This window comes from Castor canadensis, chromosome 13 (assembly GCF_047511655.1).
Source record: "Castor canadensis chromosome 13, mCasCan1.hap1v2, whole genome shotgun sequence".
NCBI classification, from domain to species: domain Eukaryota; kingdom Metazoa; phylum Chordata; class Mammalia; order Rodentia; family Castoridae; genus Castor; species Castor canadensis.
In genome coordinates this window covers 99,090,831-99,111,071 of record NC_133398.1, presented here as the reverse complement: position 1 = coordinate 99,111,071, position 20,241 = coordinate 99,090,831, and the positions used below count along the sequence as shown (strand labels likewise).

Here is a 20,241-nt window from a genome sequence, read left to right as displayed (position 1 = left end):
TATACAAACATAAGGACAGAGTTGGCCCTTGGTATCTGTGGGTGAACAGTTCCAATGACACCATGAGAAAACACCATGAACACTCACACCACTGACATTAAGACAGGATTGACACAGCTTCTTCACATCATGTGAGCTGCATATTGCACATATGGGAGGTTTTTTTTACACACTCTTACTCAAAACCACTTGTAATAAATCTCCAATTAAGTCAGGCTAATTGTAATGGTATTCATACAAGAATAAAAATCACAGGAATAGATGGAAAAGGAAGAATGAGTATTTGGAGAAGTGATAAGCTAAAGGTTTCTGAAGTTGATAAACAAACAGGTTCATATATTCATGAAGCTCAGTAAGCTTCAATATGGAGAAACAGAAATATATTCAGAGACACATTTTAATCATATTATCATAAGCTAAGGACAAATAAATGATCTTAAAAGTAGAAAGAGAGAACCTTTTTGCGTTGATTTTTTGGAAGAGGGATAGTGTCTTATTCCTTTTTCTTTCCTTAACTTAGAAGAGAAGCTGTCTTTTTCAACTGCGAAATTCAATGATTTTGCAAAATGGACTAAGATGGGTGCTTTGCTTTTAACTATTGGTCTACCTGACAAAGGGATTTCTTTGTAATCCTGCTTCTAAAAATAGAACAGAGATAATTTGCTAAAGATGATCCTGTTTTTTTCTTCCCCTCTTACTTTTGGCGGTGGCGGTGGCGGCCCCAGGAGCCCGGTAGTCCAGGAGGCAACGGCGGCGTGGCCGCTCACCGCACACGCACAGACTCTGGCAGTGGGAATGCAGATGACACGCCGGTAACGTGGAAGCCGCCGCCGCTCCGACGATAGCAGCAGCAGGCACAACAGCAGCAGCCGGTGGCGCTGCGCTGAACAAAGGTCATCCCACCTGAGGCCCAGAAGCCCCGGCTTGACCACTGCGAAGGCCAATCCCGGGCAAGGGCTGGGTGTGCGCCTCAGGGCTGGGGTGGCCAGGGAGGACCCTTGGGGGGTGGGCGGTCTGAGCCAGGGCCGGTGTTACTAGGCCCCACCTGCTCAGAGATTGGGCCAAGTGGCACTGGCTCTTCTCCACCCCCCTCCAGCGCTGTTGGTGCACAGATGATTTTCCAACGGCCTCGGTGCCTCCCTCTTCCCCTCTGCCCCTTCACTTGTCCCCCCACCGCCCCAGATATCCCCTGTGTGCTACCCGGAGGTAAAGGGATTTGGACTTCTCTCCTCAGGTGCTTGAAATAAGAGAAGGTTGGAGGAGGAGGAGACTGGGGGTTTGGGGAGGGAGGCTGCTGGTGGTGGTGAAAGGGCTGGGAGAGAGCAGAGAGGGACTGAAGGGAGTAATTACAAATTTATGTTAAAAGTCATACAATGCACCCAGGGGTACTATGTGCCAAAAACATAAGAGGGAAGCTATCAATTTAATACATTAATTACAATATCTGATTTATACATAAAATACAAAAAGGAAACATAAAAAGAGTCAACAACAGTATATATGCAAAAAACAAACATCAAAGAAGGCAGCACGAGGTGAACTTAAGGAATTAAGGAAGGTAAAAGAAATATAAAAATGTAAAAATGAAAAACAGTCTTAGTCATAAGCAACTTTAAATGTGAATGGATTAGACTAAAATTAATAAAATGGTCAAAAAAGGTAATACATTTTAAAGGAAATAATAAATTATTTAACATCCAAAGGCACAAATATATAGGGGATGAACGAAGGTAAAAAAATACTTCATGCAAATAATAACTAAAGGAGAGCAGAGTTGGCTATACTAATGTAAAACAAAATCAACTTTAAGTAAAAAAACTTACAAAAGGCAGAAAAGTAGAATAAATGAGATATAACAACAGTTGTCACAGAAGTAGCAAACACTAAAGCCACAATTATATGCTAAAGTTTGAATAATTGTCCCCTCTAATTTCTTATTGAAAATAAATCTTCAGTGCAAACATGGTTTAGAAGTGTGGTGTCTGATAGGGAGTTAAGTCATGAGTGCTATGGCCCTCATGATCAGGATTTGCTTTCTCTGCAATGCTTTTGAGGCTAAAGCAGGGTTTTCTTGCTCTTCTAACACTTCTACCATTGAAGGACACAATATTCTCACCCTAAGAAGTTGTACTAACAAAGTACCATCTTAGAAGCAGAAAGCAGTCCTAATCAGACTCTCACTCTGCTGTTACTGTAATTTTGGACTGCAGACTCTGTGATAAATAAGTTGGTATTATTTATAAATTACTCACCCAGTCCATGGTAATTTGTTACAGCAACACAAATGAGCAAAAAAAGAATATGTGTCAAATATGGACAAAATTGAAAGGAAAAATGCCCAAGTATATATTAGAATCTGTAATATTCTACTTACAAGAATGAAGAGAATGTCAATAATACTATATGACCCAGTAAGCAAGTAGGTAAAACACTTATAAATTCAGAACAGTTCACCACATAATAGCAGAACGCACACGTTTTTCATGTATAGGTTAAAATTCTCCAGAATACAACAATAATTAGATCCCAAACTAGTCTCAGTAATTCTTTTTTCTCAATATATGACCTGAACCTAGGACTCACTATGTAGCCCAGGCTGGATTGAACTTTTTTTCCTGTCTCTGCCTCCTGAGTGCTAGTCTCAGTTAATTTTAAAATATTGAAATAATACAAAGTACTTTTTTTAATAGTATGAAATGAAGCTACAAATAAATAATACAATGAAAAGAAGAAAATTTGGCAAGTTTGGAATTTAAATTACATGCTTTCAATAAAGTAATGGATGAGAAAAGTAACAGAGAGGGAAAGAAAAAAAGTTTTGGACAAATAAAATAAAAAATACCAAAGCTTATAGAATTTACTAAAAGTATTATTCAAAAGGAAATTTATGGATGGAAAATTCTCCAATTTAATGAGAAAAGATGTCAATTCAAAAACTTAAATTTATATTTTAAGAAAACACCTTCTTAAATTTATATTTTAAGAAGGTGAGGCGGGCCTCACCTTCTCTCAGAACTTCCCCTCAGCTCAGGGTGCCCCCTCCTACCTCAGTTGTTACAGCCCTCTCACCTACCTCAGGGGAGCTGGCTCCCCCTGGCCTGGCCCCATCTCCTCAGCCCCCACCTGAAGACCTGGGCCCAGACTTTGAGGACATGGAGGTGGTATCAGGACTGAGTGCTGCTGACCTGGACTTTGCAGCCAGCCTGTTGGGGACTGAGCCTTTCCAGGAAGAGATTGTGGCCGCAGGGGCAGTGGGGAGCAGCCATGGGGGCCCAGGAGACAGCTCAGAGGAGGAGGCCAGCCCCACCACCCGCTATGTCCACTTCCCTGTGACTGTCGTGACTGGCCCTGCTCTGGCTCCCAGCCCCCTCCCTGGAGCCCCCCGAATCGAGCAGCTGGATGGAGTGGATGATGGCACAGACAGTGAGGCAGAAGCAGTCCAGCAGCCACGGGGCCAAGAGACTCCTCTTTCAGGGCCAGGAGTGGGCCGAGCTGGGGTCCTTGGGACTGCAGGAGACAGGGCCCGACCTCCTGAAGATTTGCCTTCAGAAATTGTGGATTTTGTGTTGAAGAACTTAGGGGGGCCTGGGGAGGGGGCTGCTGGTCCCAGAGAGGAGTCACTTCCCCTAGCACCTCCTCTGGCCAATGGCAGTCAGCCCTCCCAAGGCCTGCCCCCTAGCCCAGCCGACCCCACCCGAACATTTGCCTGGCTCCCTGGGGCCCCAGGGGTCCGGGTGTTGAGCCTGGGCCCAGCTCCTGAGCCCCCTAAACCCACCACATCTAAGATTATTCTTGTTAACAAGCTGGGGCAGGTATTCGTGAAGATGGCTGGGGAGGGAGAACCTGTCCCACCCCCAGTAAAGCAGCCACCTCTGCCCCCTATCATTCCCCCCACCACCCCCACATCCTGGACTCTGCCCCCAGGGCCCCTGCTTAGTGTGCTGCCAGTGGTAGGGGTAGGGGTGGTACGCCCTGCCCCACCTCCACCCCCACCCCCACTGACACTGGTGTTTAGCAGTGGACCCCCCAGCCCACCCCGCCAGGCCATCCGTGTCAAGAGGGTATCTACCTTCTCTGGCCGTTCCCCGCCAGCACCTCCCCCAAACAAAACCCCCCGGCTGGATGAAGAGGGGGAGTCCTTGGAGGATACCACCCACGTTCCAGGGCTTGGTAGCAGTGGGTTCAGCCAAGTAAGGATGAAAACACCCACTGTGCGTGGAGTTCTTGACCTGGACAATCCTGGGGAGGAAAGCCTGGGGCACCTCCAGGAACGGTCCCCTTTGCTGCCACTTCCAGAAGGTGGCCCTCCCCGGGCCCTTGATGGCTCCTCAGACCTGCTGCTTGAGTCCCAGTGGCACCATTATTCAGGTGAGGCCTCTAGCTCTGAGGAAGAACCTCCGTCCCCAGAAGACAAAGACAATCAGGCTCCAAAACGTGCTGGCCCACACCTGCGCTTTGAGATCAGCAGTGAGGATGGCTTCAGTGTGGAAGCAGAGAGCTTGGAGGGGGCATGGAGAACTCTGATTGAGAAAGTGCAAGAGGCCCGAGGGCATGCACGGCTCAGACATCTCTCCTTTAGTGGAATGAGTGGCGCAAGGCTTCTGGGCATCCACCATGATGCTGTCATCTTCCTGGCAGAGCAGCTGCCAGGGGCCCAGCGCTGCCAGCACTATAAGTTCCGCTACCACCAGCAGGGAGAGGGCCAGGAGGAGCCTCCTCTGAATCCCCACGGTGCTGCCCGTGCTGAGGTCTATCTCCGGAAGTGCACCTTTGACATGTTCAACTTCCTGGCCTCACAGCACAGGGTGCTCCCTGAGGGGGCAACCTGTGATGAGGAAGAAGATGAGGTGCAGCTCAGGTCAACCAGACGTGCCACCAGCCTGGAGCTGCCCATGGCCATGCGCTTTCACCACCTCAAGAAGACGTCCAAAGAAGCTGTGGGTGTCTACAGATCAGCCATCCACGGGCGCGGCCTGTTCTGTAAGCGCAACATCGATGCGGGCGAGATGGTCATTGAGTACTCTGGCATCGTCATTCGCTCTGTGCTGACTGACAAGCGGGAGAAGTTCTACGACGGGAAGGGCATTGGGTGCTACATGTTCCGCATGGATGACTTTGACGTGGTGGATGCCACCATGTATGGCAACGCCGCCCGCTTCATCAACCATTCATGTGAGCCCAACTGCTTCTCTCGCGTCATCCACGTGGAGGGCCAGAAGCACATCGTCATCTTTGCCCTGCGTCGCATCCTGCGTGGTGAGGAGCTCACCTACGACTACAAGTTCCCCATCAAGGATGCCAGCAACAAGCTGCCCTGCAACTGTGGCGCCAAGCGCTGCCGTCGCTTCCTTAACTGAGGCTGAGGCTGCCTGCCGCAACCCCTCACCCTCACCCCCGCTGCCGTTGTACCCCTAACCTGTGGCTCCCTGGCCCCTCCTAGAGTGCCTCACCCCCACCCTCTTGTTTAGGGTGGAGTGGGCATGCAGGGGCAAGGGCCCTGCCTCCAGCCCTCCAGCCCACCCAGCAATCGCCCCCTTCCTTCCCTGGGGACCCAGGATGTAGATACTGTACAAAGGTTTCTAAATCCCTTCTTTTCTATGCACTTTTTTATTTAGGAGGGTGGGGTCCCAGGCGGGAACCCTCCCACAATAAAGTCTGTCAATGTTTGGAAAAAAAAAAAAAATCAGGAGGATTAAGGTTCAAAGCCAACCCTGTCAACTAGTCTGCAAGACCTATCTGGAGACCCTATCTCCAAAACCCTTCACAAAAAAGGGCTGGTGAAGTGGCTTAAGGTGTAGGTAGGCCCTGAGTTCAAGCCCCAGTACCGAAAAAAAAAAAAGCTTCCTAAGAAAGAGAAGGTTAGTGCTCGCTTTGGCAGCACATATACTAAAATTGGAATGATACAAAGAAGATTAGCATGGCCCCTGCGCAAGGATGACACGCAAATTCGTGAAGCATTCCATATTAAAAAAAAAAGAAAGAAGGTTGCCCTCTAAATTAAAGCCTTCTCTCTAGTAGCAGCCTGGATTTTTTCCTTCACATCCCTTTACATGATATGTTTATTTATTCTTATGATTAAAAATAAACCTATTAGTTATTAGTTTATTAATAAACCTAACTAAGTCACCTGTTCAGTGGCTTATTTCTCTTTGAAGCCTCAGTGGTTATTTCTCTTTGAAGGTAGCAACTCCATACCTATTCCCTGGCACAAAGAAGAACCTCAAGTGACTCAATACAGGCTCAATGTCTTACCAGAGCTTAAAGTCTGCAAAGGCAAGCTCAATGTCTATTCTGTCCATTCATATATCTCGTCTGGCATAGGGAGAACATCCAGTGATGTTTACTGAATAAATGCTGAGTTAATACAAAGGTGTGTCGTCTTGGTACCTTGATATGTACAGTTTCCAGGTTTTCCACACTAAGTGTGTTATTCTACAGCATCTGATCCTGCAGCACACTCAGCCTCTCTGGACTCCAGAGACTGGCACAATGCAGCCAGCAATTCCCAGCAGCTCCTCCCAGCATCCTACTTAGGTGGTTTTACAGCAAGGTACCTCCAGTGGACACCTCCCCATAAAGAGCTTTTCTCTGGAACTCTATAGGGTGGCTTCTGGCAAGTTCCAGAGGGTAGATTTCCATCATGTTCCAGCATAACACCTGAGGGCTCTCTTGCTGTCCAAAAACAGTAAACAACAGCCGTGCCCTTGATTCAGTATGGATCCCAGTCCCGGGGGTAGGGAGGGTGGGGGGACAGGACAGGGGGATGGATTGACAGAAGGGTGCTCCTAACTCAGCACTGGGTCAGCAGCTGTTCCATGTATCTGCTCCTCACATTCTTTAGACTTCTTTTCACTTTTTACTAGCCAGTCCCTCATACTTCAATTTCCTGTAATAATCAGTAATTCCTCATATTACATTTTTCTTTAAATTTACTCCTGACTGGATCCAGACTGATATGGATTAGGAATTGTGGGGAAGGGGGTAAAGTAAACTCTTATATTTTTTCCATGAGTAACTAACTCCTTGTCTCTCTCTCTCTCTCTCTCTCTCTCTCTCTCTCTCTCTCTCTGTGTGTGTGTGTGTGTGTGTGTGTGTGTGTTTCTTCATCCATTCATTGTAATGATCAAACCCAGGGTCTTGTTCATCTTAGAGCAAGCTATATCCCCAGTCCCCAAACACCACTTACTGCAGTGACCATCCTTTCTCCACTATTCTGTAAAATCCTCTGTGATAATAATCAAATTTCCATAGAAGTGTGGCTCTTTTCCTAGACTACTTTGTTTAAATGGTCTTTCACTGGAACCATATCATTTTCATTATTGTAGCCTTCTATAGCAAGTCTTGCTACCCTGAAGCATAAGTCTACTCACTTTGTTTTTCTTCAAAATTATTTCAGCTATTCCTGGTTGTTTGCCTTTCCACATACATTTTAGTATCCACTTGTCAATTTTCACATCAAAAATAAGTAAATAAATAACTGTTGCCATTTTGACTGATACAGTGAATGTACAGATGAATTTGAGAAGAATCAACATCTTACAATATTGAGTCTTATAATCCATGAACACGGTATATCCCCTTTTTGTTTAGGTCTTTAACATCGCTCAATAATGTCCATTGCTTTTGTATAGAGCCTTTGCGTCGTTTTAGTTTTTTCCTGAAAACTATGATTTTTATATTGTAAATGTTTCAATACTTTCCTGTTTGCTGCTGATGTGTCCAAAGTTACCTGGAATCTTGAAACCTTTTTGTTATAGAGATATTGCTGAATTTCCTGTATTATGTAGATATTTTTATATAATCTATAAAATCACAACTTTATTTTTTCCAGGCTGATTCTTGAACTCTATTTTTCTTGTCTAATTGAATTAGGTAAAACTTCCAGAGAAATAACAGAAGTACCTTAAAAATAAGGTACTTGTTTCTCAACCTGAAAGAAGAAATCTTTTAACATGTTCATCTTTAAACATGATGCCTGTTGTAGGATTTTCTAAGTAACCTTTACCAAATTCAGGAAGTTGCCTTTTATTCACGTGTCGTGAGATTTCACTTTTAAAGGATGTTAGATTTTATCAAAAGCAATTTCTGTATCTATTGACATTATCTTATTTTTCTGCTTTTACTCTATTAATTTAGTGATTTATACTGATCAATTTTTCAAATATTGAACCTATCTTTATAGTAAGTTTGATATCCTGAGTTTAGTCTTTTGAAATTGTCAAGACTTGCTTTCAAGATGAGCAATTTTGATTAATGTTCTCTGTGCATAGGAAAAGGATGTAAAGTCTACAGTTACTAGGTACAATGTTGCATTTATGTCATGTTTCATTGTATTTCATCTCTCATCTTAATTTCCTTACTGTCAGTATGCCATTTTTCTCTTCCACTGTGTCTTATCTACTGGTAAGCCCACTGAGATCACAATTAGGTCACATTTGTTCATTGTATTACTGAGATTTTCTATGTCCTTACTGACTCTGTAATTTTATCAATTATCCCTAAAAAGGGGGAAATTTTGTTCTCACATTTAAAGGAGATTTGGAGGGTTAGGGGAGTGGCTCAAGTGGTAGACGGCATGCCTAGCAAGCATGAGGCCCAAAGTACAAACCACAGGACCATCAAAAAAATTAATAAAATTTAAAAAAAAGGAGGTTTTTGCTGGGTATAGAATTCTACTTTGGTAGTTTACCTTTTTAACATTTTGAAACTTCATTCCATTGTCTGTTTTTGGTAGAGGGCAGTGCTGGAGTTTGAATTCAGGGTCTTGGACTTGATGCACAAGTAGCTCTAACACTTGAGCCACGCCACACCTCTGGCCCTTTTTTGATTTAACTATTCTTCAGATAAGATCTCACATTTTTGCCAGCCTCCCACCTGTGCCTTCTGCATACCTCGGATCACAGGCACACCAAGTTTATTTGTTGGAATGGAGTCTCACTAATTTTTTGCCCAGGGCTAACCTCTAACCTTGATCCTCCCAATATCCACCTCAAGGTAGCTTGAATTATCCATTGTCTTTGAACACTCAACTCTACTACCTTGGCACAAATTTCTTTTAAATTTTACACATCCTTTTACTTGTTCTCATTAGGAAGAGGCCCTCTTTGCCTATCATTAACAAAAACAGAAAATTCCCACTCTCATTCTCTCTTGCCTTTTGTTTGTACCTTTTGTGATTTCCTTCTGACATTTTATCAAATTTTTTGAAAGGAAGGAGAGACAAAGACATCTTCAATGAGCTATGCTTAATGAGAATCTCCAGTTAGTCATTTGTGGATAGACTGTTTCCTTTTCAAAATTTTTAATCGACACAGTAATTGTACATCATTGTGGGACACTTCATATTTATATAAAGTATGTAGTGATCAAATCAGGGTAGTTGGTGTATCGATGGCCTCAGACATTTATCATTTCTTTGTGTTAGCTAGACTCAAAATCCTCCCTAGTAGCTATTTCAAAATACACAATTAATCATTGTCCACCACAGCTACCCTACTGTGCCACAGAACATTGGTATTTATTCCTCCTGTCCAACCACACCCTGTACCCATTAACCAACCACTCTCTAACCCCGAGGGAGATAAATCAACTGCACAGTCTGTCTTAGTTGGATTTATCTTTAGGGCTAGGTTTTTTCTTTTATATGTTAAGGATAATATAATATTAAGCAGGGCTGGGGATGTAGCTCAGTAATAAAGTGCTTGCCTAGCATGCATGACGCACAGGGTTGGATCCCCAGCACCACCCAAAAAAAGAATAATAAATCTCTGTCAAATATGTAGCAAATATGTCTCTCAGACTGCCATCTACATTTTAATTTTATGGTATTTTTTAGCACTTAGAAATGCTGAATTTATATGCACTCAAATTTGCCAGCCTTTCTGATTTTGGTATCATGATTAGAATGGCCTTTACCATCTGAAAACTACGTAAATATCAACCTATATTTTCTTCTAGTATTTCTATTATTTCCAACTTTTACATTTAATTTTTAGATTTACATTGCTAATAGGGCATAAGGTAGGGACCTAATTTTTTTTAAGTGATAAGCCAACTGTTTCAAATCCTAAATAGTCCTCTACTTCCTCCTCAAAACACTACTATTCTCATATACTAAACCAAGAAATGTTTTAACACGTATTTTATTCTGCAACCTGGCACTGCTGATCCTTACTGCTTCTTCTCCCTACTATGTGCTCCCTTGGTTTTATAATGGTGTCTTAAGAGGATGCTTTTGCAAAAAAGTACTAAATCTTTACATCAGCCAGGTGGGTAACTAAAAGGAGGACAAAGATTTGCATTCTGTATCTGTCTACCTTAAACTTTGGGTCCAATTCCTGCTCAACTCTGCACATAGACAGGTTAATCATTTAAGGAATGTCTGTGCAAAGCTGGTAATCCTCTTGTTCAAGGCTGAAGACACGAAGATAAGAGTAACTAAGGTATTTTTAAGGTTTGCAGAGACAAGATAATCAACAGATTGCCAACCCCAATTTTTTACAATATCCTGTTCCAGTCCACCTGAAGGGAGCCTTAGAAGTCTCTAGTCATCACCCTAAACCTAAACGAACTACCTCCCATCTTGCCTTTTTGACTTATCCTCTTCTCTGTACCACTCTCTCCTGTGGTCGCCTTAGTCTAGGAACAACAGGTCTGAACATTTTGTGATCGGTTCAAACTATCCCTGGGCAACCACAACTTTCTTATTCAATCTCCACAAGGCCAATATGGAGGCAGTGATCAACCAAGACTATGCTTGACCTTTGCATGCTTCTTGCCCCCCACTTCTTTTCCTTCCCTATTTAAATTTGAAGCTTTTGTCAGTACCCCCTGAATACAAGGTTGAAGATGCTTGGTCCCCCTTGCTTCCCAGTATGGCTACACAGAATAAATTTCTTTCCTGATTTTCACCATTATTTTCTGTTTGACTTCAGGGGCAAAGTAGTCAGACTTGGTCTGCTGGTCCCCAAAGTCAGGCTTTCCTACAGTCTAGGACTCTAGTAACAGGTATGTAACTCTCCCAAGTCTCCTCATGATCACCAAGTCCTCCTTACTAGCTCTGTTGTAAGCTCAACTTCCTTCCTACCTACCCCCATTTTCTAGCTTCCTCTATTTTATTTCTAGAACCTCTTTTTTTCTCATTCTTCCTACTCTCCTAGGAAAATTTCATCAGTACTCTCAGTTTCTTTAAGCTCTCTCCTGAGCTCCCAGATCTACATCTCTACATCCCAACTGCCTCCTAGGATCTCTACCTAAATAACCAACTTGTGCTCCAAGCTCAACTACAAAATATAAATACCAAATTTGCAAAAAGCTGTTCTTCTTTATGTATTTCATTCTCTATAGTACCACTCTCAAGTCAGAATCTCAGTAATTTCTCCCTTCCCTTGCCAAAAAGGGATCCAGAATAGGTCACCATAGCATTTTAAAAAAAATTTAAGCTCAAAGTATTTGAGTTCTAAAATGCCTTATCTGCCTAAATGTAGAGCCTCCCAAAAGAACTAAATTGTTATAAATCCCCTGCTCAGGAACAACTCAAATCTTGTGAGGTAAGAAGACACCCAAACAGACTACATATCCAAATCACATCACAAAACTAGCCTACCTCCCATCTATCCTAAGGGCCCTTTAACTTTTCAAAGAGCTACGTGTTTTCATATAAGTGCCCTCTCTCTGCCTCCCCTCCACCTTATTAAGATGGCATACAAGTCCTAAATTCTGGTTCCTTTCAGTCATCTTTCTTTGTAAATACCCCTGAAATAAGTACCTATATGACTAGAATCTATCTTTTCTCTTGTTAATCTGTCTTATGTCAGTTTTGGAAAAAGGTAACAGCTAACACATCTTAGAGGTCATATTAAATCCTACTGGTTCTAGCTCCCAAGTCAGATCCTTCTGTAACTAAAAACAGAGGGTTTTTGTCTTTGTAGTTTTGTTTTTTTATTTCATGAGATAAGGTCTCCCTATATAGTCCTGTCTTGGTCTGGAATGTGCTATGTACCCCAGGCTTGCCTTGAACTCACAGTCTTCTTGCCTCAGTCTCCTGAATACTGGAACTACAGGCATGCACCACCATGCTTATTTTAACACCGGTCATAATTTCTCCCTCCCCCTTCCTCCCTCCTTCTCTCCCTTGCTCCTTCCCTCATTACATGTTTCTTCTTAGTAATTTTCCATCCACCAGCTTCGTGGCTATAAATCCTCATCTGTCCTTGTACCCAGAATTGGGTCCGCTCTCTCCCCTACTGCAAAACTCCATTGCTGTACTCCTATGGATAGCCACCTGAATACAGTCTGGCTACTGTTTAACTGGTTTGGGGGAGGGGTTATGTGAGGGCAGGCGTATCATGAATAAATTTTTCTTTAACAGTACTCGGTAGGCACGCCAAATGACCACTGAATGAAAAGGATTAGCAGACATAATGCTTAAGAATTGGTTTAGAAAACATCAAAATTTATTTCTTAATGGAAGAGGCATTAAAAGTGACATCTGACTCAAATCATCAAACTCTGAAGAATCTCATTATGTGACAAATGTATCTCTGAAGTTTTACAAATAGTCTGAAGGTACCACTAGTAATAAGGAGACTATTGTTACAAATTTAAACCATGTCGAAATAATCTCATTCAAAAAAACATTCTATGTATGTTCTACACCAAAAGCAGCAGCTAAAAGCCTACATAACTAGATCAAAATAAAAAAAAATCTAACCTTTGCATACAAATGATACACGATACTCTCTGTTTTGAACTTCTCTAAAAAACTTTCACATCCATTTCAAAACTACAGTATGACTACTACCCCGGCAGGAAAGCTGCATGCCTTTTACTTGGACAATTGCTTCCTTATTACATACAGAATGAAAAGAGCCATAACAAGCATTCAATGAAAAGTGGCACCACGTAAGTAGGGAGCAGATAGGGGCATTTTCCAGTACATAAAGATGATGACAATGCTCCAGTTTCTCTGATTATCAAAACAGATTTGATATGGAAGATTTAATGAATCTGTAAAAATCTACTTTTAAGTACAAAGAAATCGTGGCTCAGATTTTGAAATCTAATACGTTCAGTTAAAAGTGACACAACTACCCCACTGATCTATTTTAAAAACTTACTCTCAGACCTGTCTGGAGCCCTAGTTAACAAGCATCATAGTTACTACTCTCTAGTTTTTCAAAGATCAGCAGTTTAGGGTAACATAGGTATAACCTGGTAAAAAAAAAACAATTACCATTCTGGAATCCAGACCTCAAGGAGGAACACTGAGATCATCCAGGTTAGCATCTTCTCATCTTTATAAAGCTAGAAAATGACTATGACCATAACTTTGTAAACTGGGCTATTTTACTCCCTGCCACCACAGGACTGCATGTTAATAAGTAAGCACGTGTGGACCCTCTCTCCTATGAAGGACAAACTTTTCTAAACTGTGGAAAACTCCTTCTCATAAGCCGTCCTCCCACAAAGGAATCACCAGCCTAACTTTTTTACTAATTGTTTCCATGCTTCCCTTTACAGTTTCAACCTATGGTTGTTTTTGCTTAAATACCAACTTTATTAAGACATAATTCACATACCATAAACTCTACCAACTTGAGAAGTGTTTTTAAAAGTTTACATATAAACTTGTGCAACCATCACTGTGGCAATTTCTAACTCCAATGATTTGCTTAGACTGGATTTCCCACGATGCCCTTTCCTGCATTTGCACAAGATTTAAAAGGTGAAAGTGAAACACCCATTACTTTCCAAGGCTGTGGTAGCTGAGGTGGTAACAGAGAGATATGGAGAAGAAACAGCCATTACTTTCCAAAGAGATGTTGAAACAAAGAAAAGGAGGTGCGGCAGGGTACCAGACTGTCTGCACACTCTTCTCTCAAGAGCTTTTCTCCTAGCTGTTGGCCTCGCCAACCAACAGAAGTCCCCAGCTCCCACTACATGCTAAGAGCAGACCTATCACACACTTTTTCATCAGTTTGCCCATGTGGTCTCACGCTAGCAGGTGCTAGCAGCTGACCTGCCTACCCAAACACAGGTGCTTCAGGAAAGGTGGCTTAATGAATTTCCCTGATCCTATAGTCCCTCCTTTTGGGCTCTTGTTTCCAGTTTCTCCCAGAGTTGTATAAGATCTTATTTCTGTAATAAAAGAGTTCTTTATTCCATAATACTCACAGTGGCTCTGCTTCCCTCACTGCTGCCTCCCTCACTAGCTGCCTATGTGTCCCTAAACAACAACCTGGCATTAACTTTTTGAACTTTAGAAAAACAAAATCAGAATATGCATTTTGTAAGACTATGTGCATTACTGCAAGTATTTGGCTGGTTTCTCACTGTTGCTTAACAAGCTATTTTATATTCTATGCCACTTTAATGACCTCCTTACTGAAAAGTTCTACAAACAGAAAAAAACCCACAAATCTTCAGTGTGTTTGTTCATATGTGTATTGTACAAAACACAACACCACCAGCAGCCCAGAAGCCAGACTACCACTTCCTCCCCACTCTCCAAAGCTAACTACTTCTCCTGACTCTAACACCATACATTCAGTTTACCTGTTTTCAAACATGTTTTGAACTTGTCTACAGAATCATTCAATACTGAACTGTGAGAGTCTGGTTTCTTTTGTCTCAACACTATGTTTGTGAAAGTTATTCATTTCTTGAACACACAATACTTCATTTGCCTCCCTGACTTCACAGTTTCTGCTATGTGAGCATGTCACAATTAACTTTCCATGCAGCTCTTGCACATACTTAAGCTGTTTCCAGTTTTAGAGAACTTGGAATAGTGCTCCTGCACTCCTCCACATCTTTTGGTTCACACACACATTTCTGCTGAGAACACACCTAGGGTGGAGCTGCTACGATACATGGCGCCTACCACTGTGTGACTTGACGTTTCACTCAGTTCGGTCTCCTGGTAATGCAAGCCAGTGTGCCATCATTTTTTACTTTATAGTCAGTGCTTTCTTCTGCTTCAATATTATTTACTGTACAGATCAGCAATGGGCAAGTGACTAATGGTTCATAATACATTGTGTTTATGTTGTACCTGTTAACTCACTGAGTACTCCAAACCATCCTTAAAAATTGAGTCCAGAAGCACAGAGTACCTGAGCTGCACAAGACAGGAGGAGGAGAGAATGCCAGATCCAGCAAACAGACTCTCACAACCTCACTGTTAAACACCACACTGTGTACACTGGCATAAAGAGTAGTTCTCCAAAACTGCTACAGACAGTGGTCTCACAACCAACTCCGAAGCACTATGTAATATATACATCATATTTACCCATACCCATGATGTGTGCAAAACATTTACCCACTTGCACGTGATCTACAATCCTAGCATTGGGAGGCAAAAGTAGGAGAATCACAAGTTCAATACTAGCCTGAGAGCTACATAGCAAGACCCAGTCTCCAAAATTTAAAAAAAAAAATTATCAGGTCAACCTTAACTAATACAGCTGAACATGATTACACATGCCTGTAATCCCAGCACTCAGGAGGCTGAGACAGGAGGATCATGAGTTCAACGCCAGCCTAGGAAACATAGGAAGACCCTGTCTGAAGAATGAAAGAAAAATAAAAACCAGTAGTAGTAGTAGTAGTAGTAGTAGTCATCGTCATCAACCTAACTGAAGACTAAATTATATTTTCAATGCAATCTCATGAAAAAGTAAAAAGACACTGACCTAAACCATTATCACTGCCACCAATTTACAGAAAAATTCACAAGCAGAAACTGATATAAAACAAGAAATCTATAGATTAATGAGTGAGCTAGGAGGAAAAGAACTATTCTGGAAAGTTAGCAAAGTAAGATTAAAACTAAATTAGTTGTCAATGAGAGGCATGTCAGAGACAGAGAGAAATATACTAAAAGAGATCTGAAAGTGTTCAAAGAGGGTGTTTAAAATTAGCCTTATAATACAGCTATCCTCAAGGGAAAAACTAGAAGGCCATTCACAGCCAATGCCTATTCTGAGAACTCCCTACATCAGGTGATGTGATCATTTTTCTGCATCTTTCCCTCACTAAACAACAATATAAAGTTTTCTAACCACTGGGATTTCACAACAACTTTAAAATACATCTTTCCAAACTGAATGACCACTTACTAGGAATGCTCAGTGTTGAGGGGTGAATGGGAACCAAATGGACATCTCAGGGCCTTATTAAAGGTATGGACAAAGAACAGGAGCTAACTGATAGAGATGGACCTCAGGAAGGAAAGATCAAAAAATAACCTTGTGTGTTACAAACAAATGCTTTACCCTATTAGCCTGAAATATTCAGAAAGGAAAAAAAGCGTAAAGAAGTAACCCCCCAAAAAAGAGATAGTCTTTGCCCTAACAGATACCAAGTTTTGAGTATTATACACTGCTTAGCAATTTGAACCCGAATTGAGATGTGTCAACTGATTCAGATCCACTTGTCTATTACAACATGTTACCCTCCAGATTTCCCTTTGCTTATTTTTAACCACAATTTATTTAACGACAGCCTCTGAAAGCAGTTAGCAGTAAATTAAGGCAATGATCCCCAACCCTGGCAGTACTTCAGATCTCCTGAGGAACTTTTTTCTTCTTTTAAGGAGGAAAGAGGGCAGTGGTACTGGGGGTTGGACTCAAGGCCTCACACTTGCTAGACAGGCACTTTACCACTTGAGTCCTTCCATCTGCCCTTTTTGCATTGGTTATTTTTGAGACAGGGTTGTGCTTTATGCCCAGGCTAGCCTGAACCATGATTCTCCTATCTGTGCCTCCCTACATAACTAGGATAACAAAGTACAAGTCGCCACACCCAGCCACCGGTGAAGATGAGGTCTCAGGAAATTTTTGCCCTAGCTGGCCTAGGGCAAAAAGAGATCCTTCTGATCTCTGTCTCACAAGTAGCTAGGACCACAGGTTTAAGCCACTGCACCCAGACTCCTGGAGAACTTTTAAAAAACCCCTACGGGGGATGGGGGGCGCCTATTTCTGTCCTTCTCTCTGGGAACTCTCTGGTCTGACCGCCCCTCACACCCCTGTCATGACTGCAGACCTGGGCGGCCCTCGCCTGTGCGTGGGCCACACGGGAGCGCCCACAGCCCGAGCTCGCCCTACACTGTGGAGATGCCCTACAGCTTCCACTTGGACCTGGACTTCCTCAAGTACGTGGAGGAGCTGGAGCGCGGTCCTGCCTCCCGCCGAGCCCCAGGACCCTCATCTGCGCGCCGTCCCCGCACGCTGCGGCCGGGCCTCCAGGGGGTGTGGCGCCCAGGCGCCTGGACATCCAGCGAGTCCCTGGCCAGTGATGATGGAGGAGCTTTGGGCGCACTCTCTCCCCGAGCGTCTCCGGGTCTCTTGTTGCCGCCGCTGTCGCCGCGCTCACTCGTGCGTAACCGTCGGGTTGAGCACACTCTCCTGGAGACCAGCCGGCGACTGGAGCAGGCACAGGAACAGGCATGCGAGCTCGCGCTCAGCTCTTGCCGCGCGGCTCGGCGCAGTCCGCGTGGGTCTGGCCGCAGTAGTCCTACCCCCAGCCCCGCCCCCAACCCCGCCCTTGCCTCTCCTGGCCCTGTGCAACTGCAGCTGGTGCGCGAACAGATGGCCTTGGCACTGCGGCGCTTGCGCGAGCTTGAGGATCAGGCGCGCGCGTTGCCCGAGCTGCAAGAGCAGGTGCGCGCGCTGCATGCAGAGAAGGAGCAGCTACTGGCTGGGCGCGCGCAACCAGAGCCAGACGGGGAAGCTGAGCTGCACCCGGACAAGCTCGCCCAGCTGCGGCGGCTCACTGAACACCTGGCCACCTCCGAGCGAGGCGTCCGCTCTAGGGCCAGCCTTCGGGCTGATGGCCCCGACAGCTTGGCTGCAAGGTGCAGCGAGGGCGCGATACAAATCCTAGACGGGGCGGCTGCAACCCTTGATGGGGCGCCTCAGACCCAGGAGATGGGCAACGATGCTGTGCCCGAGACCCGAGAGGCGGGTACCCAGGCAGTGCCGGAGATCCGGGAGGCCAGCGTGGAAGTGGTCCCCAAGACCATTGAGGCGGACGCGTGGGTGACCAAGGCGCTGCTGGGGCTGCCCGAGGCCGCAGAGCGCGAGCTGGAGCTGCTGTGCGCCAGCCTGGAACACCAGCAAGGGGTGAGAGAACTCCTGCGGAGCCGATTGCAGGAGTTGGAAGAGGCCCTCAAGGCTGCGGAGAATAAAGCGATGGCGGCCAGGTCCCCATCATGCGAGGCCGCCACCCAGACTCCGTGGGTTTGTGCGGAGAAGACTACGCAGACCGACGCCCCAGCAGAGACCCCCTTCCTTACTCTGGAGACCCCATCTGTATCCACCGCTGGAGACCAGGCCATGGCCCCTGCAGGCATCCTCAAGTCCATTATGAAGAAGAAAGATGGTACACCTGGTGCCCAGCCTAGCCCGGGACCCAAGAGCCTGCAGTTTGTTGGGGTCCTCAACGGAGAGTATGAGAGCTCGTCCAGCGAGGATGCCAGCGACAGCAACAGTGATGACGGCGCCGCCGAAGCCCAGAGTAGCTCTTCCAGCTCTGGGGACGACTGCAGCGGGAAATCCGACTCCAGCACCCCTGGGCTTCCCAACGATGAGGACACCCGAGATTCCAAGCCTGAGGCGGAGTCAGAACCTCAGCTGGCCACACAGGGGAGGTGTGAGCTGAGTCCGTGTTTGAGAGAGGCGTGTATTGTGCTGCACTGGCAGCTGAGCCGGCCCAAGGAGTCACCCGCGACGGCTTGCCAGTGGGGGCGCTGAGGTCCCATGAGGGACCTCCCCTCACTCCCTCAGTCTCTCTTAGGGAAGTGCGTTCGGTTTTCTGGAGCTCGAATCCCAAGTTTGGTGCCCTGTCGCCTGGGGCCTCCGCTGAGCCCAGATTTTCCAAAGGAATCTCCGCCCTAGCACAGCGCTGTTTTCCTTGGTTCTCCCAAAGCACGAATGCAAGTACCAGCCCCACTCCTGGACTCCCAAGAGCAAACGCTCACTATCTCCCCTCCAAGTTCTCCCTCAGATTTTTCCCGGAAGGGTAGAACCGTGTCCTCTAGAACTTGGGAACTCTCCAAAAGAGGTGTGGCCTCAGCCCTCTACTTGAGTTCCTATGGTCTCCGTACTCTGACCATCAGGAGACTTCCACCCTGCCGGGATCACCAAAGGGGTCTTCCCCACGCCGCCTCCACAGCTTCCCTCTGCCACCTTGCCTTGGACCATCGTGACACCTTCTTTGCCCCTATCCCGGCAGAGCGCAGCGCGTCTTGTGGGCCAGGAATGGTTTCGAGTGTCCAGTCAGTGGCGCTCTCAGGCTGAGTCCATGGCTGGGGTGCTGCGAGGTGTGACACGCATGGGAACTGAGCTGCTGGCGTACGTGGTCAACCTGGCCGATGGCAATGGGAACAAAGCCCTGCACTACAGTGTATCCCATGGGAACTTGGCTATCTCAAACCTGCTGCTGGATACGGGTCAGAGCCAAGGAATGGTGGATGGGAGACCAAAGAATAGGGGACCCTCAAGGGGAGGTCCAGGGAGCACCCAGGCTGTGGAACTATGGGGGAAAAAAACGCATAAAAGGGCTTGCCGACAGACGGTGCCAGCAAAAAAAAAAAAAAAAAAAAAAAAAACCCTACCGGGCCCTACCCCCAGGACTCTAATTGAATCGATTTACATGTTGGCCAAGCTCAGTTATGTGCAAAAAGCTGTGAATAACTATCTCATATGCAACTAGGATTGACCACCAACAACACAAAGAGAGAACACTGGACTAAGAGGAGAAGTCTGGCTTCTTGAAGCTTCTCAGTAAGGATGTTTTTACCATTTGGTACAGCATCATGGCACCCACACCATGATGCCCACTTGTTTCAAAATACCTTTAAGGGGCTGGTAGAGTGGCTCAAGTGGTAGAGCCTGTCTAGCAAGCATGAGGCCCTGAGTTCAATTCCCAGAACCACAAAAAAAGAAAAAGAACGTAACACAACAACAAAAATACCCTTAAGAGGCCAGCAACTCCCCATTTGAGAGCAACTTGTCAGGGAACGAATGGAGCGGCACTAACGTGGTGTTCTACCTGTCTAGGTACCTGTCTCCTCAGCTATTTGTTAACCTTCCTTTCTCCCACCCAGGGTTCCAAGTGCTCACTATGGAGTCTTCTACCAGAGGAGGTGACAAACCCAAGCAGGCAGTTTGCCCCACTCCCTGGCTTCAAACCCTTCTCCACTTTTGCCAGTTTTATAGATCTTGGTTCCCCAAA

At 45.1% G+C, this 20,241-nt stretch overlaps 2 protein-coding genes, 1 non-coding gene and 1 pseudogene across 3 annotated transcripts in view; 3 read left to right on the top strand and 1 right to left on the bottom strand.

Moving 5' to 3' along the window:
• Positions 1 to 20,241, bottom strand: part of LOC141415479 (uncharacterized) — a 110,216-nt gene that overhangs the window by 44,749 nt on the left and 45,226 nt on the right. The window lies entirely within an intron of this gene.
• On the top strand, positions 2,313 to 5,664 carry LOC109676966 (histone-lysine N-methyltransferase 2B pseudogene; annotated as a pseudogene).
• LOC141415881 (U6 spliceosomal RNA) lies at positions 5,863 to 5,969 on the top strand. The gene has a single exon (XR_012440833.1). It is a non-coding gene; the product is annotated as a U6 spliceosomal RNA (small nuclear RNA).
• LOC141415677 (KN motif and ankyrin repeat domain-containing protein 3-like) lies at positions 16,969 to 18,758 on the top strand. The gene is given in 2 exon segments (XM_074052650.1): positions 16,969 to 17,068; positions 17,071 to 18,758. Coding segments are annotated over 2 exon segments (1,788 nt in total).